A 25,379-nucleotide genomic window follows, 5' to 3' on the forward strand; every position below is an offset into this window, starting at 1 on the left:
GCAATAAGTAAGGCACGAGTGTATCAAAAAAATCAGTTTGGTTTCATGGCAGAGAAGTCTATCATTGAAGTTATTTGCCTAGTTAGACAATCAGTTGAGAAACATAGGAAGAAGAAGAAGGATCTCCCATGGTCTTTATACATTGACTTAGAGAATTCTTACAATAGGGTCCCTGGATAGTTAATCTCATGGGTGCTAGAAAATAAAAGAATTTCAAGAGGGTATATTGTCCTGATCAAGGATATGCATGAGGGAGCAGCCACAAGTGTGAGGACCACCAATGGAGAGACAAGCGAGTTCCCTATTACTATAGGCTTGCTCCACAGGTTGGCATTAAGCTCATATCTCTTTGCCTTCGTTATAGACAAGTTAACAACACATTTGCAAGCAAATATTCCCATGGTGTATGTTGTTTGCAAATGACCGTCATGATTGACAAGCTGAGATATGAGATAGGGTGTAAACAAAAGCTAATTAAATTTATGAGGTGCTTTAGAATGTAAAGAATTTAGAATTAGTTGGACTAACACAAAATATATGGAGTGTAATTTTGACAACAATAGGAGTGAGAAGTAGAAATTAATTAAGATTGCTGACCAAAATATCTTTCAAAATGACCACTTTTGATACTTAAGTTGATAATTCATGACAGTGGAGAGATTTAGAAGAATGCTACCCATAGAATTCAAGAATATGGTAGAAGAAATGGAAATGTGCCTCTAGAGTTTTATATTATAGTTGTGTACCACTGAACTAAAAGGGTAAAATTTACATCATAATTATAAGATCAGCCATACTTCACCAAACATGTTCAAAGCACGAGTGTAGCTTAAAAAGGGATGTTGAGATGGATAAGTGGCAAGACAAGGATTGATAGAATTAGAAATGAATGCATACATTGGAATTTAGGAGTAGCAGCAATTGGTAATAAGATGAGAAAAATAGATTTAAATGATTTGGTTCCGTGCAATGGAAACAAAAAAATTGCATGAAGTGAGTCGGTACAAGTTAAGAGTCTCTAAAAGGGAAAGTAAAATGCCTAAAAGTATGTGGGTAGATGGAGTAAAGAAAAGACTAGACAACCTATAGGCTGGAGGGAATATGAAAGGATATGCCACTAGAATTTTACGTGATCAATGTTATGGCCATTGATGAAGTGGAATGGTGGAAAAGGATTCATGCATCCGGCCGCAATTAGTTGGAATAAGGCTTAGATGGGGAAAAAAAAAAGGCTTAGATGATGACGGTGATTTTTGGCCAATGATCCATCTTTGCGACAGCCACAAAACAACCAGTTGCAATTACCACCCACAATCACCACATTTATTATTGGGATCACACCACATAGAACTTCTATGAAGAGCATTGGGCAATAACAGCATTTCTATTAGGCCAATTTAGAATCAAACTTCAATTAAAAATAAATAAATAAAAATAAAAATAAAAAAATCTTTAAATCTTACTAGGAGTAACATGGATGGCTGAGATGGCGGGTCCATAAGTAGTGCTCCCAGAAGGTATACAGAAAGTCCCCTTTCCAGCCCAAAGAAGATGAATTTCAAGAATATGTTCATATACCATAACCCATTGTGTCTTCTCAATGCCTTTGAAGGCAATACCTGCTTCTTTTTTTATATCAAAGTCTTTCCATGCCAGATTGCCCTGCACCATTAACTTACCTTCAAAACTAATCGAAATGGTTGTCACAATGAAATCAAAATTTGAAGGATCTTCTTTCCAGCCCAAAGAAGATGAATTTCAAGAATATGTTCATATACCATAACCCACCGTGTCTTCTCAATGCCTTTGAAGGATCCTTACTCTTGCTCAGGTGGAAGACTCTCTAGAGTTTCAACACCCGGTCAAGGGTTCTGAGTATCCATAGGTGGTGAAAACCCACTACGGTGTGAGTGTGTGAGGGTGTGTGTGCGGGGTTTATAAAAAATAATAAATAAATAAATAAATAATAATTATAATAATAATAAAAAATCAAAAAAAATCAAAAATAAAAAAATAAAAAAAATCAAAATTTGAAAAACAGAATTTTGATTGTAGCAGATGGTAATTCGTTATGTTTAGAATTCTTTGAAGTTACATGTAATTCAAGAAAACTTCTATGCCTTGATCATCTAAAACTTATGTTGCCCCATGACGGTTTAAATGGACTTCCAATCCCCACTGTTTCATGTGGTGTGCATGCCTCACTTCAGTTTTGGATCTACTTCATTTTTAAGCAACGTGAGTGGGCAAAACCAATGGGCGGAGTGGATTTCTCATGGACATTGCAGTGGGCCCACGTAGCTTCTGCCTCCCGGAAGTTGTTCTAGGCTGAGGCACAGGCAATTCCCATCCATTTGAGACATGAAACAAGTAGGCCCTGCTTCTTAGATGATCCAGCCCATCCTTCGAACGTGAGCTGTTGCCAATTTTCAGAAACCTATCAATCATTTCACTCTTCTTAAATGTTTGGCATTCCAAATTTGGGCCAGATGATCTACACATTGAGTCCCGCCTGATGGACGCATCGAATGTCCTACACATGCCATACTGGCACGTGTTTGCATGTAGAAGTACTTGTCGTGGGTCTATCAAACATATGGGATTTTGAGTATAAAACAGGAACTTACAAACTCAGGAAAATGTCTTAATACACATACCTGAAGATAAATATCGAAAACACGCTTTCCAACTCTCTTCCAAGTTTTTGAATCTGGAAATTCCGTTTCTGCGAATTTCAGATTTACAGTGTAGTTCCCGTTTTCAAGCCCCAGACCATAATATCTCAGCGATCCTGGTGATAGCCTTGCGTATTGGAATAGCTTCGTGTCTGTTGTATTCCGAAATACAACCTCAGTGTGCCTGTTATATTCGCTGCTGCTGCCTTTAATGTCATCTCCGTTGTTGCGTGCAGCAAATATTCCTACATTGCTGACGGCCCACTTATCTGTGCTGGCCTTAAAGGTTGATGGGCCCAGAGGTTCATTGTCTCCCTCATACCCTGTGTCGTTAGTTTTCATTGGGGGTCCACCACACCTTATCGCGAATGAAGACTCTGTGGATCAATAGAACAATGGAACATTGATCAGTGCATAGCATGTTTGAAGGATCGTGGGGTTCATCGCCTCATTGGATGGTCACTGTTAGATTATGATCTGCAGCCATCTTTTCAATGAACATGGAAGATCCAATGCAGAAAAATGAAAATTTGATATCATTAAACTGAAACTAAATATGTTTACATAACACTACACGTGATTAATTGTCCAACCTGGACCCTATAACGTGTGGGCCATAACCCAATAACAATACCATTTAAGATTCATTTGAACAGAAAGACATAATGATAAGAATGTCCTCCATTCGAGCAATTAGGATCATCCAACTGGTGTTATTTTGAGGCCATTGCCCTTCTATGGTGAGTAACACATGATGATCTATATATATGGTGGGTCCAACTTGATACATGGCTTGGATGTCATACACATGTGCCAAATTGACACGTCAAACCGGTTTGACGTTGAATGTCATACACGTGCCAACTTGATACATGACTTGGATGTCATAGTACATGCTGCTCTGTTGAATTTCCCCAGTGAGCTCTTAGGTTTCAGTCTAGAGTTGTGTTTTTGCCGGTTCAGCCCCTGAGTGTACTTAAGAGGGTAGGTTGCTTTATTCGATAACTGTGGATTTTTTTCTTCTTCTTCTTAAATTAAAACGTTACATGTGGTGTGCTTTTATCTTTCTTAAAAATTAAAAAAATAATAAAAAAAAATAAACATCCGATTGATTTTAGTGTTATATTATAATTTTAGATAAATCACGTTGAAGTGGATTGCCTGTGACTCTGGGCATGGAGATATTCTTGTTCCTGGGTTGTGTGGGGCCCACAGGAATGTTGGTTACAAATCCACTGTTGAAACGTCCAAACCAAATGGACGGTTCAGTTGCTACAGTTTTCATGGCATTTGAAACAGCCACACGTTATGGTTATTGGAATTTCCACATTTTGCACGTGTTGTGGCTGGTGGATTTCCAAACGTTTGAAACTGATGGATTAAATGTTGTTAATGGTATAGAATGAGGGCATATTAGGTATTTCACATTAGGTGCAAAAGCTTATAAAAGGCACATTGTGTAGCCGATTACAGCAAGTGTGTGCAGCAACAGTGCAGCAAGTGAAAAGCAAGAAAAAATTAATTAAATAAAAAAGGTTTTTATTTTTATAGCTTTGTGGTGTGTACGGTTCTAAGGCTTTGTAAAGCCAACAAACTGGTATCAGAGCGAGGCGATCCTGTGGGACCAGGTATCATTTGAAGGTTCAAATCGTGTGATCAAGGTGTTGCCACTGCTACGCCAAGAAAAAGGCGTTGTTGATCCATAGTGTGAAAAAGTGATGGCGTCCATCCAGCCGCAGATTCCAAAGTTATCTAAGGATAACTATGAAAACTGGTGCATCTAGATGAAGGCTTTGTTCGGATCCCAAGATCTATGGGATATCGTCAGTGATGGGTATGTAGAACCCACAACGGAAGAAGAAGCTCTCTATACCGTTGATCAAAGGGCGGTCCTCAAAGATCAAAGAAAGAAGGACAAGAAGGCTCTATTTCTTGTCTATCAAGGGTTGGATGAGTCCACCTTTGAACGGATTGCTAAAGCAACAACATGCAAGCAAGCATCGGAGATTCTTAGCACAATCTTCAAAGGAATTGATCGTGTGAAGAAGGTTCGTCTCCAAACCTTTAGAGCCGAATTCGAGACCTCACACATGAAGGAAGGTGAGAGCATTTCTGACTTTTTTTCAAGGTTACTTGTTATTGTTAACAACATGAAAAGACGATTGTGGCGCTCTCGGCAAGACGATTGTGGCGCTCCCGGCATGAGTGGTGCTCCCGGCATCCGTGTCAATAGGGGAGTCCAAGACGAGGACTGGCAACCTATTCGGCACAAGTGTTCTAAGAATGCAGGATGGAGTCTATTCATTGGAAACCTTGCATTCACCATTACAGAAGATGACATAAGGAAGTGATTTGGTCAGTTTGGGGAGATTTCGGATGTCTACATCCCTACTTTTGCAGCCTTAGGAAGAAGAAAAGGCTATGGGTTCGTCAGATTTAGGAGGAAGGAGGAAGCAACATTTGCGAAGGACATGCTTCATGACAGATTTCTAGCCAGACGGAGGATGATTGTTACGGACGCCATTCAGAGACCTATACCCCACATCACTTCCTCTTCCTCCTTAAAACCCAGATCTGAAAAGGCACCCTATACCCACGAAGGGAAAACACCCCAAGCTCGCCAGCAGATCTGTAGAGAAGCTATGTGTGTTGTGCCACCAGATCCCAACACAAGGTCGTATGCTGAAGCTCTCCTTCCGCCCAAACCTCCAACGTCGACTGATTCCATTATTGTTCCCAAATGGATAACGGACCAGGGGAGGGCACACTTATCTTATGCTTTGGTTGGAGAAGTGTCAGGCCAAAATGATGCCACCAAGAACCTATACGACGTTATTCGATTATCTACATTCAGCAACACTCAGGTGGAGATATTCTGAATCTCAGCAACTAGTTACCTTTTTAAATTCCAGTCCAGGGAAAGTGCCATTGCTTTCTCCAGGGATAAGATCCTTCATAGCAAAATTTCCCTGAAAAACACAAGGACTTGGGGACCGGCGATGATGGTGCCGGGAAGGGGAGCTTGGATTCGAATAGAAGGTATACCAATCCATGCCTGGAGTGAACACGCTATAGGCCAAATTGCTGAAAAGATGAGGTCAGTTTTAGAGCTCAACAGATGTTCGCTGGAAGGTCCAAACCGTTGGTTCGCCAGGGCTAGGATTATCCCTCATCCAGAAGCTCCACCATTCATGAAAACAAAACTATTGGTTGAAGGTAAACCTCATCAGATCTCAGTCATAGTTGAAATGTGCAACTGTTCAGCAGCAGATAAACACAATGCAGCTGAACCCATCCCAGCTACTAAGGAAACCACAAAGCAATGGGTAGCCAAGTCCTTCCCCAACCAGCAGCAAGAAAATCAGACTGAAGGAGAGAATCAAGGTCTTAATGATAACAGGGGGGATATCGACCAACAGAGACGACCACAACCTATTTGTCTCTTAGCCTCACAGGATCTACAACCCGCAGCAGACACGCTAACCTCATCGACCATCATGTTCCCAGAACAATTTGCTCTGTCCATCCCCTGCTTTACTTCCTATATAGATCACCAAAATGGCCTTCTTGAGATAGCCCCATTTGCTCGCCAGAATGCCACAATGACAGTTCAAGTCGCAGACGCTATGCTGACCACCAATAACCCAACGGGCCTGTCAAGACAACCGTCCTCCTTGATCCTCAATCATCAGACTCTTGATTTGCCTCCACTTCAGGAAGATTTCAGAAGGAAAAATCAGTCCAGTAGCAGCAATGTTCTCCAGCCCCAACTCTCTTCTCAGTCAGCTGCTTACCAGGAATCCAGACCTCTCCAAGGAAGTATTCCCTTCCCCTCAGATAGTAACCTACCTGACAGCATGTGTAGAGCTTCTCAGCTGATTCAGACCCACCTTTCTACCCCATGGACTACTCCCAATAATACTGTCATGGATGCTTGGGACAAGTGGCTCTCTAGAGTGAAAGATCTATCTAAAGATAGCCCGGGGAGGCCGATCATAGGCCCTCCTCCCTTTCCCTTCACATTTTCAGCTAGCTGTGATGCAGTCCATCACAATTCAACAACAAGAAGTAATAAGCTGCTAGCCCAAGTTGCAATCCCGTATATAAATGATGGTGGAATGAATGAACTAGTTAACAATGGTGTAGATGGGAGTCAAGGTCAGATCATTAATGTGCCAGGGATCCATACAGGTGCACAATCTAACACAGAATTGACTCTATGGGTGGACATCCAGGGCAACACAGGTACTGATGACGCTCCTTCCTCCAACTCAAGCATAGAATTAGATCAAGAGATTACAGATAAGGGAACCAAGAAGAATAAAAGGAAAAACTTGTCCAAGCTTGGTATCATTAATAGGAAAAGTCAGAGACTGAAAAGCAAACAACGATGGGCTAAGAACAGGGGATGGGTTACTGATTAGTAACATCCTATCTTGGAATGTGCGGGGGGTAGGTAATGCTCAAACTACCCATTTTCTGAAAAGGCTAACCAAGAAACACAATATTGCGATTGTTTTGTTACAGGAACCAATGCTTAGAGACTCTCGTCGCTCAAGGGTGGCTTCTAGGTTGAGCTTTCCCAACCACATCGCTGACGAGACCGGGGGAAGCAAGATATGGATTTTGGGTAAGGATAATGTTCAAATGCAGATAATCAGGGCCAATAATCAAAGCATCACTATCAAAGCCAACTCGTTGATTTTTCCCCTACCCATCACCATCACAACAGTCTATGCTAGCTGTAGCAGGGAACATAGAAAATACCTCTTGGATGAGCTGAAAGAAATTTTTAGAACGACTACGGGCCCTTGGCTGGTTAGCGGGGACTTCAACACCACTCTCAATCCTAATGATCGTATTGGTGCACTCCTCAGATGACGGGAGCAATGAAAGACTTCCAAGACGCTATCAATAACACAGGGCTGATCGATGCTGGATACCAGGGCCCTCCTTTTTCTTGGTGCAACAATAGAGCGGGTAGGAGCCGAAGATGGGCCAGGTTAGACCGTATGCTCGTCAACGCAGATTGGTTAGCGGCTCTCCCGACCTTCCAAGTTCATCATTTACAGCGATCCTTTTCTGACCATTCTCCTCTCTTGCTCTCCTTCCATGAAGAGGCTTTTGTTTTTCCTCGTCCCTTTCGATTCCAACGAATGTGGATGGTCCATGAAGATTTCAAGAACTTAGTTGAGAGAAGTTGGCAAGCCGAAATCACAGCAACTCCCATGTACAAGTTCTACATCAAGTTGAAAATTTTGAAGAACAACCTTAAGAGATGGAACAAGGAGGTGTTTGGTAATGTGTTCAGGAATGTACATCTAGCTGAGGTGGAGGTAAACAGGGCTGAGCTTTCTCTCATTCATTCAATGTCAGCGGCGGATTCCATTGTGCTGCAGCATGCGCAGGAAAATTTCAAACGCGCCTATCTCCAAGAGGAGATTTTCTGGAAACAGAAAGCCCGTATAGCCTGGCTATCTGAATGAGACAAAAACACTCAATTTTTTCACAAATCTGTCCTTGACAGGCGCAAAATTCTGTCTATTAAAATTCTGAAGAGGTCTTCTGGGGAGCTTCTTGAGAAGACAGAAGAGATTAGAGATGAGGCGGTTCGATACTTCCATAACCTGTTTATAGCAGAAGGCATCAGTTCCAACAGCAAGATTCTCAATTGCATCCCGAAATTGGTGACAGATCAGATGAACATAGGCGTCACGAGACCTCTCACGTTGGAGGAAGTCAAGGTAGCGGCCACCTCCATTCCTCTGGATAGCGCTCCTGGGCCTGATGGCTTTGGAGGAGCCTTCTACTCGTCATGTTGGGATGTTATTGGCACTGATCTTTTTGAGGCAGCTAAAGATTTCATTCTTGGAGGCTCGATTCCCAGAGCTTTCCAATGTACCCATATTTGCCTCATCCCCAAAAGAAGAAACCTAGAGTACATCACAGACTACAGGCCTATTAGTCTATGCAATTGCATTATGAAGGTTTTTTCCAAGATTTTAGCGTCAAGATTGGCTGGAATTCTTCCTCAGTTGATTTCTGAGGAGCAAGGAGCATTTGTTAAGGATAGATCGATTACAGAGAACATATCCATTGCAAGGGAGATGGCTCACGAGATTGACTGGAAAGTTTACGGTGGTAATCTGATTATAAAGCTTGATATGGAAAAGGCTTACGATCATCTGGATTGACAATTCATCACACAAGTTCTGCAGAAATTCGGATTCAACTCCCAATGGGTAGCTCATCTTCAACGCTGCTGGAGCAATGTCTGGTTTTCTGTTCTTATAAATGGCCGAAGCTTTGGTTTCTTTCAAGCTAAGAGAGGGCTATGACAGGGAGATCCACTCTCCCCATCCATCTTCATCCTAGCAGCCGATGTGTTCAGCAGGGCCTTCTCTCATCTATTCTCTTCTGGAAAATGCCAAGCATTCAAGCTCCCCCAAAACTGCCTTTCTATTTTCCATCTATTTTTTGCTGATGATGCAATTCTTTTTCTAAATGGCAGGATTTCCAATGTTCGCACTCTTCTCAATTTAATTCGTGCATACGAAAATGCTTCAGATCAGAGGGTTAATGCGAGCAAAACCTCATTCATCCTGGCCAACAAATCGTCCAGATGTAAGGCCCAGAAGCTGAGCAGCCTCACAGGTTATCGTCAGGCTTTTCTCCCCATGGTGTATTTGGGAGTCCCTCTCACCAAAGGTAGAATCAGTAGTCCGCTTTTGCAGCCAACAATCACCAAGATAACAAACAAGATAGAAGGATGGAAAGTGAAACTGCTCAACCCAGCTGCGAAACAAGTCCTTATTAAGTACGTTCTTTCAAGCATTCCCATCCATCTCTTATCTGCCATCAACATTCCCAAGCTGGTGTGCAAATCGCTGGAAAGAGCTTTCGCCAACTTTTTCTGGGGCAGTTCAGATGTAGGCAACAGAAAACATTGGGTTAGTTGGGCTAAAATTTGTGCTCCACTTCAAGAGGGAGGTTTAGGTATCAGAAGCATCGAAGAAGTTATGTTAGCTTTCAGAATTAAGATGGGGTGGAACCTACTGAAAGGAACATCCCTTTGGGCCCGTTTCATAACAGCCAAATTCTTCAGGAAGTTGATCTCAAACCAGGGGAAGGTTGGTTCGATTACCTCCCCAACCTGGAGGGAGCTCCTCAAAGCCCTGCCATTCGCACTAAAGCACTCAAGATGGCTTATTGGGGAGGGCAAAGTCAGTTTCTGGTATCACAATTGGTCGGGTGGTGGAATTTTGACAGGTGCTCTGGTGAGACAGATTCCTCACCAGATGCGGGAGGCGAAGGTCTGTGATTTTAACCCTTTATCAGGTAGATGGAACCTTAAGAACATTCAGGACATTATCACTCCGGCAGCTATGCAGACTATCTCTTCCACAAATGTCGGCCTATCCAACAAAGAAGATCGGCTCGTCTGGGACTTAACTCCGAAGGGATCTTTCTCTCTGAGATCTACTTGTAATAGCATCAAAAATCACCGATTGAAGCCTCCTTGGACCAAGTGGCTATGGAACAAATATCTCCCCTCAAAGATCGCGATTTTCTGCTGGAAAACAGCCCATGTTGCTGTCCCTGTTGACGCAGCTTTACAGAAATGCGGCATCCCTCTGGCCTCTCAATGTGAGTGCTGCAACTTCATCCAGGCAGCTACCTCGTCGCCCAATAGCCCTCGGGGGACTGGTCAGTCGGTTCTTGTTCCGTTTCAGCATGGAGTGGGATCTTCAGCTTGCCAACCGAACACGGGACAACAACGCAACTTTCTAATTCAGCAAAATCTGATTGCCATCGAAACTCTTGACCATTTGCTGAGCACCGGCAGAGCAGCCAGTCAAGTCTGGGCTCACTTCAGCATGCTTTTTGATATCCCGTTAATCCATAACTCCCCTATTCTCCAGCAGATCCAACAATGGTCTGCCACAGCCAGTGAAAGATCAAGAATTAAAATGCTAATTGGCTTTCTCCCCTGTTTTGTCATCTGGGAACTGTGGATAAGTCGCAATGTAGCTCGTTATGAAGGCTATAAAATGTTAATAGACAGCATCATTTTCAACGTCCGTCGATAGCTACGTGAGATCGGCAACCTAATTCAAGCCCCAGACAGAAAATCCATGGTAGAGGACCTCATCATTCAGTCTTTAAGGCTCGATTCTGCTACCAATATCCCAATTTCCAAACTGTTGATAGTGAGATGGTCAAAGCCACCCAAGAACTGGCTAAAGCTGAACACTGACGGCTCCTCGAGAGGTAACTCAAGTGAGAGCGGCGGTGGAGGAGTGTGTAGGGATCATTTTGGCAAGCTTCTCTTTGCTTTTCACAGACATTATGGTAATTCTTCAAATACTTGTGCGGAAGTTCGGGCCATGCTGGATGGACTTAATATTTGTTCTAACCTAGGCCTTATAAATATCATAGTTGAAACTGACTCCAAAGTCATTGCGGATGCACTGGGGGAGTCCACCCCGCCCAACCTTTGGAAATTATGGTACATCTTCGAAATCATTAAGGATAAAATTCGGAGCCTTAATCTGGTGATCAACCATATTTTTAGAGAGGGGAATTCAGCGGCAGATGCTCTAGCAAGAATGGCTAGTGAGGGCTACCCGGATATGATCTACACGCACCGTTCCCAGGTTCCAAGGTTAGTCAGAGGAGCTTTACTTTTAGATAACACAGGGATTGGTGCTCTTAGACGTCAGTGATTGGGGGCTATTATCCGTCCCATCTCCTCAGTTTTTGTAGAGTTTTTCTCGCTTAGTGGAGGGTTAATTTAATCCTCTTGTCCTGTTTATGTCACATGATAGGTGAGGCCTCCTTTCTTTTTGTTGGGCTCACCTGAAAGGCTGTACATTTTGTTGATCAATGAATTCTCTTGGCCTTGTGCCTTCAAAAAAAAAAACAACTTGAAAAGAAATGGTGAAAAGATCGAAGATGTACGGGTTGTTGAAAAAGTACTTCGATCCTTCACAACCAAATTTGAGCATGTGGTTGTTGCCATAGAAGAATCAAAAGACTTGGAAAATCTGTCCATTGAAGAACTGATGGGCTCGTTGCAAGTACATGAGCAACGAATGCAAAAGAACGCGGGTTCAATGCTTGAACATGCCTTAGAGTTTAAGTTGACTCTAAAGAATGGTCCTACACAACGAGGGGGCCGTGGCACTAGCAATCGTGCAAGAGGCAGGGGGCATGGATATTATCCAAGCCAATTACAAAATCACCAAAGGATTACCAATTTTCGTGGAAGAGAAAATGGTAGAGGACAATCCATGCATGGACGTGGAAATACAAAAAATATTCAATGTTACAATTGCAACAAGTTCGGTCATTATGCTTCAGACTGCTGGAGCAAACCAGTGGATCAAGATGAGCATTCTAATTATGCAGAAGCATCAAATCATGAAAAAGAAGACTCCACACTTCTTCTTGCACAAGAAGAAGCATGTGATCAACATGACGTGTGGTATCTCGACTTTAGTGCGAGTAACCACATGTGTGGAAAGAAGGAATTGTTCGTGGAACTGGCGAAAAATGATCATGGCAATGTGAGTCTAGGAGACTCATCAAAAGTTCCTGTGAAAGGTAAAGGAAAAGTTAAAATCTATCAGAAGAATGGTGTGATGAATTTTATCTCCAATATTTATTACGTACCAAACATGAAAAGTAATATCCTCAGTATCGGCCAACTCCTTGAGAAGGGGTATGTCATACACATGGAAAACAATTCTCTCTCTATAAGAGATGCACACGGGAGACTTGTAGCTCAAGTCCATATGGCAAAGAATCGCATGCTTCCGCTCCATATTAACACAAAGGCTGAGAAGTGTCTCTATGGACTCGTGAAGAATGATTCATGGAGATGGCATCTTCGCTTTGGGCATCTCCATTCCAGTGGCCTTAAACTCTTATCCTTATTAAGTATGGTGCATGGCTTGCCGGCTATTAAAGCTCCAGAACATGTATGTGAGGTGTGCACACTCGACAAGCAACAAAGGAACTCCTTTCCGAGTGGAGTATCCCGAAGAGTAAGAGAACCATTACAGTTAGTTCACACTGACATCTATGGACCATTGGAGCCAATCTCTCTTGGAGGTAATAAATATTTTATTACCTTCATTGACGATTTCAGTAGAAAATTGTGGGTGTATGTAATCAAAGAAAAGTCTGCTGCTTTTACTATTTTTAAAAAATTTTGAGGCCCTTGTTGAAAAAGAAAGTAGTCTTAAAATCAAAACCCTTAGATCTGACAGAGGTGGAGAGTACACCTCAAATGCCTTTCGAGAGTATTGCAGGGATTGAGGAATTAAGCAATAGCACACTGCAGCCTATACACCACAGCAGAATGACATTGCGGAACGAAAGAACCGCACCATCCTCGACATGACAAGAACCATGCTCAAAGAGAAAGGCCTGCCAAAGAGCTTCTGGGCAGAGGCAGTTGCATGTACTGCCTACTTACTCAATCGGTGTCTAACCAAGAGCATAAGAAACATGACACCACAGGAGGCATGGAGTGGCTACAAATCGAGCGTGGCGCACCTAAGGATCTTTGGGTGTGTCGCCTATGCTCAAGTTCCAGAAGCGAGAAGGAAAAAGCTTGATGATCGTGGCGAGAAGTGCATCTTCATCGGCTACAGTGAAGTATCAAAGGCGTACAAGCTTTACAACCTACTAATCAATAAAGTGGTGGTGAGTAGAGATGTAGTATTCTGTGAGGAAAATGCCTGGAAATGGAACGAGGAAGATTCAGTCAAAGAAAATCAAGTCACGGTTGAAGAACATGAAGAAGAGAAGCATGAGAACCAGGAGCAGACACCTGCAACACCCTCTTCCGCCGAAACGTCTGCACGTAGAAGTCCAGCGATACGTTCCATCTCCTCTAGAAGTATTCTAACAAATCAAAATTTAGCCAGCACGTCATCATCCAGTTCTCCTTCACCCTTGACTCCTATCAAAATGAGGAGCCTAAACGATATCTACGCCGAAACTGAGGAAGTAAATTTGTTTTGCTTGTATGCAGACCACGAGCCTCTTACATTTGAGGAGGCCGTAGAAGAAGAATGCTGGAGAACAGCTATGGAAGAGGAGATTCAGGCCATTGAGAAGAATAATGCATGAGATCTGACTTTACTTCCTCAAGGCCAAAGAACTATTGGCGTCAAATAGGTGTACAAGATCAAGCGAAATACTGATGGTGAAATAAATCGTTACAAGGCAGGGCTCGTAGCAAAGGGTTACAAATAAAAATACGGGGTGGATTATGAAGAAGTCTTCGCTCCTGTTACTCGCCTTGACACTGTAAGGATGATTATCTCCCTTGCAGCCCATCATAGTTGGATGATCTACTAACTAGATGTGAAATCTACATTCTTGAATGAAATTCTGGAAGAAGAGGTCTATGTTGACCAGCCTAAAGGTTTTGTTGTTCAAGGGAAGAAACACAAAGTTTATCGACTGAAGAAAGCCCTTTATGAGTTGAAGCAGGCTCCTCGTGCCTGGAATGCACGCATCGACAACTATCTTCAAGAGAACGGCTTCACCCAATGTCCATATGAGCATGCAGTCTACATCAAGAAAAATGCTCATGGCGACATCCTCATAGCATGCCTATATGTTGATGATCTGCTGTTCATAGGAAACAGTCAGGCGATGTTTGAAGAATTCAAGCATGCTATGTTCAATGAATTCGAGATGACTGATGGTGGATTGATGTCCTTCTTCTTGGGCATCGAAGTAAAACAACAAGTCGGCGGCATTTATATATCACAGAAAAAATATGCCAAGGAGTTGCTTAAAAAGTTTAAGATGGCAGACTGTAATGCCGTGAACACGCCTGTAGCAACAGGCCTAAAGCTGACAAAAGAAGGAGAAGGAAGAAGCGTGGACTCGACTCTATTTAAGAGTTTGATTGGAAGCCTAAGATATCTCACAATCACAAGGCCAAATATCGTCTACAGTGTTGGGCTTCTAAGCAGGTACATGGAAGCGCCAAAAGAATCACACTGGCTAGCTGCAAAAAGAATCCTCAGGTATGTCAAAGGAACAATGGAATTTAGTCTTTTATATCCATACGAAGATGAAGCAATACTGTATGAATACTCAGACAGTGATTGGGGAGGTGACCAAGATGAAAGGAAAAGCACCACGGGATATGTTTTCTATCTTGGATCAACTGCTTTCACATGGAACTCAAAGAAGTAAAGTGTTGTTGTTTTGTCCACATGTGAAGCAGAGTACGTGGCAGCATCGTCAACAGTCTGTGAAGCAATATGGTTGAAGAACATGCTAAAAGAGTTAAAACATCCACAGGAGGAATCCACCATTATATATGTGGATAACAAGTCGGCAATCGAACTTGCCAAAAATCCGGTGCAGCATGGAAGGAGCAAGCACTATAATACTAGGTATCACTTCTTAAGAGATCAAGTAAAGCAGAAAATGGTAAAATTGGAGTACTGTCACACCACTGAACAGGTTGCGGACATATTCACCAAGGCATTACCGACTGATACTTTTAAACGACTAAGATCGATGCTTGGAACGAAGCCTGTTTTGGTTTGAAGGAGAGTGTTGAAACGTCCAAACCAAATGGACGGTCCAGATGCTACAGTTTTCATGGCATTTGAAACAGCCACACGTTATGGTTATTGGAATTTCCACATTTTGCATGTGTTGTGGCTGGTGGATTTCCAAACGTTTGAAACTAATGGATTAAATGTAGTTAATGGTATAGAATGAGGGCATATTAGGTATTTCACATTAGGTGCAAAAGCCTATAAAAGGCACATTGTGTAGCCGATTACAGCAAGTGTGTGCAGCAACAGTGCAGCAAGTGAAAAGCAAGAAAAAAATAATTAAATAAAAAAGGTTTTTATTTTTATAGCTTTGTGGTGTGTACGGTTCTAAAGCTTTGTAAAGCCAACATCCACTCCGTCAACCTTTTTTTAAAATACCAAATTAGCACATGAATTTAAAAAATCAAGCATATCAAAAGCTCATGGGGGCAATACCGCACGAAACAGTAGGGATTGGATGCCTGGGGTGACAGAAGGTTTGTATCAGGGTGATATTTGTGTCTACAGTTTATCTGAGTACAGAAAGCTCAGATAAACAATATACATGGAAAGAAACAATATACATGTAAAGAAACAATAAGAGCAGAAAGCTCCCACTTTTGATAGGACAGCCATGTCATGCCGTGGGGGCCACTGTACAGTGCACATGTGGCAAATGTGGATGAGATCTGAACTGTTGGTTCAGCTGTTGCGGTAGTGAATGTGGCATGGACCAAGCATGACATTGATTTATTTATTTATTTTTAAATTTTACGGAAGATACTGATATTACACTACCGTCAAGTACAGAAAAATAGACGCCAGTTTCCTGCGACACCAAGCCATGTAGACAACCGCAACAAGAGCCCTAAATGAGGTGAATAAAAGACCCAGATGGGTCACACCAAAGGAAACCTCCAAGTTAGCCACACCCAGATCCATAGCTCAACTGGCAGACTGAGTGGAGATACCTCGTTTCAACACATGAGGTCTTGGTATCAATTCCTAGTGGGGGTGGCTAGAGTGTGTGTACTGACATGGGTGTGTACTAACAAGCTAACCCAAAAAATAAAAAAAGAAAACAGTGGGGATAAAAACGCCCACCATTGAAACCTTTCCGGGGCTCACCGTCATATTTATATGCCATCCAACCCATTGATAAGGTGATTCTAACCAGGATGAAGGCAAAAAACAAACACCAGCCTGATCCAAAACTTTTGTGGGACTCATCAAGGTTACAATGCTGGGCATTCGGTCCCCCGTTTCTTTTGGGGAGGCCCTATTGAGTATTAGATCTGCTTCACATTGATTGGATGATATTAAATGACTAACTTTACGGTGAACAAATACGGAAAGGAAAAGGGGCAACAGGATCGAGGGCAGTGCATGATGATATCTTGCTGTCGCTGAACAGATGTTTCTCTAACATCGAGATTGAATCTCATTCGAAAGTAATGGTTGACATGCTTTCAGGGAGGGCGTCTCTCTCCTGGCAGTGGAGACCCTGGGTTTCCAGGATTAGGAATCTCATGACCAGAAGCAGGGTGTCAATCCGCCTCATCCATCGAGAGGGTAATAGCTCGGCTGATGGCCTGGCCCGCATGGGAAGAGAGCGCCAATCGTCTTTCCTCTTCCTCCGTGAGCGAGATCTCCCGAGTCAGACTCGGGGTATGTTTTCTTAGATAAAGTGGGCCTAGGATCCATCAGAGTTGTCCCTATGGGACCCTAGGTTTTTTTTGTTGATAGGGGTGGTCAACCTCGGCTGCCGTTATGATAGGAGCCCCTCTGTTTTTTTGCTGCAGAGGGGTTCCCAAAGGTTCCTTTTGGGCTGTACAGCACAGTAGCCTTTAATGAAAAGTTTTTCTTTAAAAAAAAAAAAACAAAAACAAAAAAAAAAAATGCTAAACCTTCAACAACTAAATAATGGATGTATCAGATAACCTTGCACACATGCAACACGTCAGTACAGATAATGGACAAAGGATAACTCCAATGCACATAGGGGCATAGGACCACTACCCCATTTTATTATTATGTATGTTGAATTAAAAAAAGAAGAAGAAGATTATCTATCGATATAAATGGAATGGATGGCTTACGGATTGGAGATTTCTGACTGCATGGAAAGCTTCGCTGAAGACAATTCAAGCTTAAGGGCAAACCACTGAATGCACAAGAAAAATGACTGTTAAATAATGGCCATTATCTGATGGAACGACAGCCATTAATTACAGAGGATATTTAGTTTGTTTAACCGAGAAGCCAAAATGCAACGTGGATAAAATCAATGCAGGAAAAGGCATTATTCAGGTGGCTGGGTATATAATGTTGTGTACCCATGCTTTTTCTTAGTGTACCAATGCTTGTTTTTAGTAAACCCATGTGACACATGGGAGGAAGTGATCAGGTTGATCAATGTCTTCCTCAATTGATATATGCATTGAATCCACGTGGCTCTCTTGAATCCACTAGAGCTTTCTTGAATCCATGAGAAGAAGGAAAAACTTTTGTAAGGAATTAATTTATTGAATGATTGATTGATAGATTAAAAAATGAGTTTAACATGCCTTAAATAATCCTAAACTAATCATAAAATCGTAAAGAAGAGATTCCTAATTAAACAAGGAAACTATTTCCGAAAAACATGTAATTTCCGCTGTTTGTCCACCAAAAAGAGTCAAGAAATTTAAATCATAAATTCTGTGATTTTCTGCCTGTCGACCTGATCTATCAACCTGTCGACTTGGATTTCAATTCGGGTCAACAAGATCTGTTAATTTTTCTAAACTGGCAAAAATCGGCCAGCAAGCAATATGGAATAATATTTCAACCTATTGAATGCTATTTCGACATGTTTAAACTGACAGAAATCAACCAGCAAATAATTTAGAATTTCTGACAGAATTTTGACCTGTCAATCACAAAGGTTGACCGATCCAACTAAGCTGAATTTTTGTCAATTTCTCATTGGGCTTCTTTTGGTTCATGTGCATTACGGACATGCTTGATCCTCTTCCTACATCACTATGCTTTTATTGTCTTGACTCATTTAAAAAAAAAAATTAATGACATTGATAATCACCTGCTGTTAAAATCATTGAATATGAAATTATTAAATACCAAGTTCCTGCAAACAAGGAGCACAGTGTTAGTATCATCGACAAAGTAGAAAGAGAAGTGCTCTTATTATGTGCATTTGAAAATGTATGTCCTAATCAAGATTGTTGATCCAGTGGGCCATCATGCGAATGGGTCATGCACCAAAATTACAGTAATTGGATAGCTCTGACTATCCGACAGCTCTACATTTTTTCATTTTTCCTAACAATTACCTTCTGATAGATCATCCCTTTTGAGACCACAATCCAGTCACTTTATCATTTGGGGGGCCCACCAAATCATCAGTCCTGATTGGTGTACACACATTCCAAATGTACCCTAGAGATTTTTTTTGAATATTTTGGACATCAAAACTTTAAAACCATGTTTATATTATGACAAGAAAGAAAGACTTCCATCCTAGCCCTGGAAATGTTACGCGGTCAACATTTAAGTATAAAACATGGTTTTACAAGTACAAAAAATGGTGGTTAAAGGAGGGAGGTTTGTGCTTGCTCAGACATACAAGCTTGAGACTTCTTCTGAAACCCAAGATGGAAAGCTTCCTGATAAATAATTGTATGATAAATCTCTGCAAATTTAAAAATATATATATATCAGAGATTATGTAAGATAGCATTTATCAGATAAACAGGCACTACGTTATATGATTGTGATCATTAAAATGCCTATCTTTGCCATACAAAACACATTATCCCTGTTGTTGAAGAACAATGGAAATTTAACTACCATAATGCCTGTCTTTCCAGAGAAAGCTAGTTTGATTTTGATTGCAAAAAGTTTGTGATGACACGGTACCTGCCACAACACGCACTAAAGCAAAATAAATCTTGTTCGTGGGATCTCGTCCCCATAAGGCCACAACTATGATGATGTGGAGCCATGGGCCAGAATTAGCAGTAGCCTGTTGATGTTCAAAATTAAAATGGGTTCCTCTGTGAAATCATGGTGCTTGACGGTAACAAAATGAACCAATGAAATCTAAGGTTGCATGTCAATGAAAAAACGAGTTCAATTCAAGTTACTAGTTCAATAGAAAGGAAATAACCAAATTGTAGTAACCTTCAAATTTATAGCATCGGAGAGAAGAAAATATTGTATATTTAATTTTTAGTGTTTCCTAACTATCGATTTTCCCAAATTCCTTTCCCATGCTCCTCTCCAGTAACACAATAAGACCTCAAGTGTTGAGAGAAATGTTGGAAATACTGAAAAAAAATTTAAAAAATAAAAGTAAAATTATTTCCTTTGCTTCATTAGGCTGAATCACGTAAAAAAAATTATGTTGTCCTTAAAGTGCGATTCACCTCCTTATCAATAATTGATGGGTTATAGGAGAATTGCTTCTAGGATAAGACAAGCATATCTAGATCCTGCATGCAACAATCACGAAGAGTTCACTTAGGAACTATTCAATGCAACTGATCTTTTGGTAGACTCAAACAGTGGACGTATTTGTAATATTCTTAGAGAAAGATGTTTTCCATAAGATCTGATGGATGAGGAGAAACCTATTGGAGTCAATTAAATTTTGGACCGGATTGGTCCAGTTTATATAGGCACCAGGGCAGTGGACTGTTGCTAGGTGGCCATCAATAGTTCAGAACATTTGAAAAATGTTTCTGACCGTTGGTCATTAATTTGGGTCATTTCAGATCATTGGATAGAAAGATCCAACCATTGGATCATCAAGACCCGTCCATTTTCGGGCCATTGTGGCTTTAAAGGTTGATAGTCCTTCTCAAAACGGCTGACCAGATTAATAATCTGACCGTTTTATGAAGCCTATAAAACCCAGGCCCATATAAGACCACTCGCACCCAGGCTCATATCAGAGCACTCGCATTGTGTACGTGCAAAGTACAAAGTGCACCAACTAGCGCTACTACAACGACACTGCCCACACCTGAGCGCACGCGCGCATGTGTGCGTGCGTTCCAATGCTATGCACTGGAACACGCAACTCAAGCATCTCAACCTCCAAGACTCTAAGTAAGAATACTATACACACCTCCACATATAAACCTCAAAACTTTTTTTCTCATTTCTAATGTGGGATTAAAGAAAAACCGTACTTTTTCATTTGAAAATTTTCAACATCGTTTTGGCGGCAAAAAGAAAATTCTAAATTTATGTTTTTTTCGAAATCAAAATTTCAACAATTCCCCACTTAGTTTTAGAAAAAAAAAAACTGTAAAAATTCTACTAGAGATAAAAATATAACTATTATGCATGAAGAAATATATCTCACGAGTTGAATCTTTCTTTAGTGTAAGTATTTTAAACTTTTGTCAAAATTCCTGGTTGCCATAGAATTGAACCAGTTATTCCATAATGACATAACCGAAAATACTACACACATAATAGTTTCTGCATTATGTGAATTCCTTTACATTACTCGCTTAGTACTTTTAAGGGCCATGTGCTTATCCTGTTTCATGAACAATCCCAAGATAACTCTAATTCTCATGAGAAACGACACCACTTTTACATTCATGTAGGTGAAATCCTTCTAGTATTTCTGTTACTCAACACGCTTGTCCTATTTGACTGGATTTCATTAAGAGTTCTAAGACTTAGCCCTCTCGATGTAACAGCCAGCACTTTCCATCTAAGATGAGTTTATGTTTTAAATTTAGTGCCGAAACTTTCCACATATCAGTGATTTTTTATTACCCATCAAACCCAATTTTTAGAAATTTTCTAACTTTAGATTGAGTTTCTATCATTGGTGGAACTTTGATTGAAGAGTTTCAACCCCATCCCTCTAGATGTTGTCTGTACTACCTCTCTCGTCAGAGGTTTAGTAAAGGGATTGGTCAAATTATTACTTGACATCATAAATGAGATCGCAATGATTCTATTTTGAATCAATTGCCTAACATAATCATGTCTCAAACTTATGTATCTGGACTTACCATTACATGTATCATTGTAGGCTCTCACTAACGTGGCTTTATTATCACAATGAAGTGAAACAGCTGGTATAGGCTTCGCATAGAATGTCATTTCTATCAGAAGATCCCTCAGCCACTTATCCTTCTTTCTAGTTGTAGCCAATGCTATGAGCTAAGATTCTATTATTGAGTGTGTCGTGCAAGTTTGTTTCTTGGATCCCAAAGATACAGTTGCACCTCTTAAGGTAAATATCCACCCTGTAGTGGACTTTTTTTTTCTAGAAAGTGGACACATGCCACAAGAATATCATTAATCTGCAAAATATATAGACATTCGGGTGGGTCCCAACAAAAAGACTACAGACCACACCTATCATATCTCCATAAGAAAACTAGACACTAAGACAGAAGAGAACCCCCAAGAGGTCCTCATCTTAACCATATACAAACCAAACAAAATCGCCGAGTAAAAGAAAGGATAGCTAAGAAGAGAGATCCCTAATTAAGGACATCTAATGGTACCTAGGCCTGCATTACCTGCGTTATCCAACACTATAACGTTCCTCTAACTAACCTCGAAAGATCAGAGTTGCGCCTGTATATTCTGTCTGGGCACCCGTCATTCGCCATTCTTGCTAAAGCATCAACCACCGTATTCCCCTTGCAGAAGATGTGATTGCAAATTAGATTTAGGCTCCGCCTTTTGGACTGAATATCTCCCAACGTGTACCAAATGTTCTAGGGGTTAGAGACTAACGGATCCTCCGCCATATTTGCAATGACTTTGGAGTCAGTGTCAACTATGACATTGACAAGGCCCAGGTTTGAGCAAATGTTCAGGCCATCAAGCATGGCCTGAGCTTCTGTTACCCTATAGTGGACTTGTTGTCACCTGCACTCCATATCCAACTTACATCAGTATATCCTTCCAACACGGTCAAAAATTCTGAGTAAAATAGCCCTAGTTATTTGGTTTATTTAGTTAACCTAGAACTCTACTTATATCTTTCCAGTGTTCTATAGTTGGATTACTAGTAAACCTACTTGGTTTACTCATAGCGTATGTTATATCTAGTCTTGTGCATTGAATAGCGTACATAAGGCTGCCTATAGCACTAGTATACTCTATTGTGCAACTGCTCTTTCATTATTTTCCTTTAATTTGATACTTGGATCAAATAGGGTTTTTGCCTCTTTGATTTTCAAGTGATTAAACTTGTTCAATATCTTCTTAATATAATGAGACTGACACAATGAATAACCCCCACTATGCTTTTTAATTTCGATTGATACCTAATATAGTATCCACTTATCCAAGATCCTTCATTTTGAAAACGTAGGAGAGAAACCTATTTGTTTCAGTTACACCTTCCATTTTGTTGCTGATTATTAACATATCATTCACATATAAATATATGATTACAATATAATTATTACAAAATTTTGAGTATATGCATTTATCAGCAATGTTATGTGCAAAACCATCAGACAATACTTTAGAATCAAATTTATCATGCTACTGTTTTGGTGCTTATTTTAATCCATATAAAGACTTGACAAGTCTACACACTTTTCTATCATTTCCTAGTGGAACAAACCTGTTGAGATGTAGAGCCACATTTGGGGCCCGCTCGACCAGTTGAGTGCCCTGCTCGACCGGTCGAGTGGCCCACTCGACCAGTCGTGGACTGGCTCGACTCAAAGTCCAGTGAGCATAGGTTTTTTAGTTCAGTGGTACTCGACTGGTCGAGGCCCATGCTCGACCAGTTGAGGGGTCCACTCGACCAGTCGAGGTTACGCAGATTCGTTTCTGAATTTGATGCGGACTGTGAATTTTTTGAGTCGGTTTTCGCATGGGTGCAAAAGGGAAGTTGCCTAAACTATCAATAGGGGTCCCTAGGGCTTTTCTAGGGTATGAAAAATAATTCTAAGGTGTGGGCAAAGGATTTTCTCTGTACTTCTAAGGGAGAGGTTAGTATATTTATATTGCCTTATAATCTTCATTTTTCTTCATAATGGAAGTTTGCATCCATGGTTTTTTACCCTTGTTGGAATTTTTCCACGTATATCTTGTCTTGTAGTTTGTTTGGAATGCTTTGATTCTTCTTCTAGTTTATATTTCTTCTTGTTTATCGTTTGTGAGTAAGACCGGAGATTGGATTTCAATTTATTGCGTTGTTGGCGTGCTGCACAATAACTGGTATCAGAGCTATTGGTTTAGTTCTATTAGGAACGATGACGAAAGAAGGGAAGACTAGAATTGAGAAGTTTGATGGTTCAAACTTTACCTTCTGGAAGATGCAGATAGAGGATTATCAGTATCAAAAGGACCTCTATATTCCTATTGGAGGAAAAGAGAAGAAACCAGAAAAGATGACAGATGATGAATGGTTTTTATTGGATCGGAAGGCTTTAGGAACAATCCGACTCTCTTTATCTAAGAGCATCGCTTTCAATATATCGAAGATGAAAACCACCAAAGAATTAATAGAAGCCCTAGCTACCATGTATGAAAAACCCTCAGCGTCCAACAAGGTACATATTATGAAACAGCTATTCAATATGAAGATGTCAGATGGTGGGAGCGTGGCTAAACATCTAAACGAGTTCAATACAGTCACGTGCCAGTTGGAATCCGTTTGTATTGTTTTTTAGGACGAGGTCAATGCGTTATTGATCTTGTCCAGTTTACTAGACAGTTGGGATGGTTTGGTGATTGCTGTGAGCAATTCTTCAGAGTCGACAAAGTTGAAATTTGATGATGTGGCCGGTCTAATTCTCAGCGAAGAATTTAGAAGAAAGGCATCAAGAGTTTCAGGGGATTCAGAGAATGCTCTAAATGTTGAAGGAAGAGAAAAATTGCTGAACAAAGGAGGCAATAAACATGAACGTTTTAAGTCGAAGAAGAAGTCCAAAGGACCGAAAGACAAAGACGGGTGTTGGCATTGCGGGAAGAAGGGGCATATGAAACGTGATTGTAGGGCGCTCAAGAAATTAAAAGGAAGCTCTCAAGGCAGGAAGGATTAAGTGAATCTATCTGAGGAGAGAGACACAAAGGCGTTAATCTTGTCTCTTGATGCGAGGAATGAGTCTTGGGTTATAGACTCGGGTGCTTCGTTTCATATCACTTCATGTAAGAAAGTTCCGTGTGATTATGTATCAGGTGACTTTGGGAGATTCTACCTCAGTGATGATGAGCCGTACAGTATTGTTGGAAAGGGAGACGTTCATATAAATCAGAAAGACGGAACGACTTTGAAATTGAAGGATGTCAGACATGTACCGAGTTTGAAATGGAACTTGATCTTAGTAGGCCAGTTGGCCGACCGGTTATGTGACAACATTCACCAGTGATTCCTAAAAGATCACAAAAGGTGCCTTAGTGATATCTCGAGGCAAGAAGGAAGGTACCTTGTATATGACTTCAGGATTATATAGTTCACTCGTAGTCGCATCAACTGGAGTGAATGGGCGGTTATGACATTAGAGGTTGGGACATATGAGTGAGAAGGGGATGAAAGTGTTATTGTCAAAAGGGAAGCTACCAGGGCTGAAGTCTATTGACTTGGAATTCTGCGAGGACTGCGTGTATGGCAAGAAGAAGAAGGTAAGTTTCAAGAAGACAGGATGCGCTCCAAAGACGCATCTATTGAAGCTTGTACACACTGATGTGTGGGGACCGGAACAAGTATCATCTCTTTGTGGTTCACGTTATTTTATTTCCTTTAATGATGATGCTAGTAGAAAATTGTGGGTTTATTTCTTAAAGCACAAATCTGATGCATTTAATGTATTTAAGAAGTGGAAAGTTATGGTAGAAAACGAGATAGGTAAAATAGTAAAATGTCTCAGATCTGAAAATGGGGGAGAGTACTGTGATAAAAAATTTAAGGAGTATTGTGCAGCAAATGGAATCAGACATCAGAAAATGATTCCAAGGACACCGCAACAGAATGGTGTAGCTGAGCGCATTAACAGGACCATCCTTGAGCGCGCCAGGAGTATGAGGTTACATGTAGGGTTGCCCAAGACGTTTTGAGCAGATGCTGTGAATACTGCCGCATATCTCATTAATAGAAGTCCCTTAGCACCATTGAATGGTGGGCTAC

The 25,379-nt window shown here is 41.0% G+C and overlaps 1 protein-coding gene across 1 annotated transcript in view; it reads right to left on the reverse strand.

Annotated features, from left to right (window-relative positions):
* The window catches only part of LOC131220929 (probable LRR receptor-like serine/threonine-protein kinase At1g56140), a 134,848-nt gene that overhangs the window by 59,531 nt on the left and 49,938 nt on the right, over positions 1–25,379 (reverse strand). Inside the window, exons 15-19 of the mRNA XM_058215877.1 lie at positions 18,879–18,944; positions 18,336–18,380; positions 17,353–17,417; positions 2,658–3,052; positions 1,464–1,662 (exon numbers count right to left, since the gene is read on the reverse strand). Coding sequence (XP_058071860.1) covers positions 1,464–1,662; positions 2,658–3,052; positions 17,353–17,417; positions 18,336–18,380; positions 18,879–18,944 — 770 coding nt within the window. The remainder of the gene's footprint in view (positions 1–1,463; positions 1,663–2,657; positions 3,053–17,352; positions 17,418–18,335; positions 18,381–18,878; positions 18,945–25,379) is intronic.

The sequence above is a fragment of the Magnolia sinica genome, chromosome 12 (genome assembly GCF_029962835.1).
Source record: "Magnolia sinica isolate HGM2019 chromosome 12, MsV1, whole genome shotgun sequence".
Taxonomy (NCBI): Eukaryota; Viridiplantae; Streptophyta; class Magnoliopsida; order Magnoliales; family Magnoliaceae; genus Magnolia; species Magnolia sinica.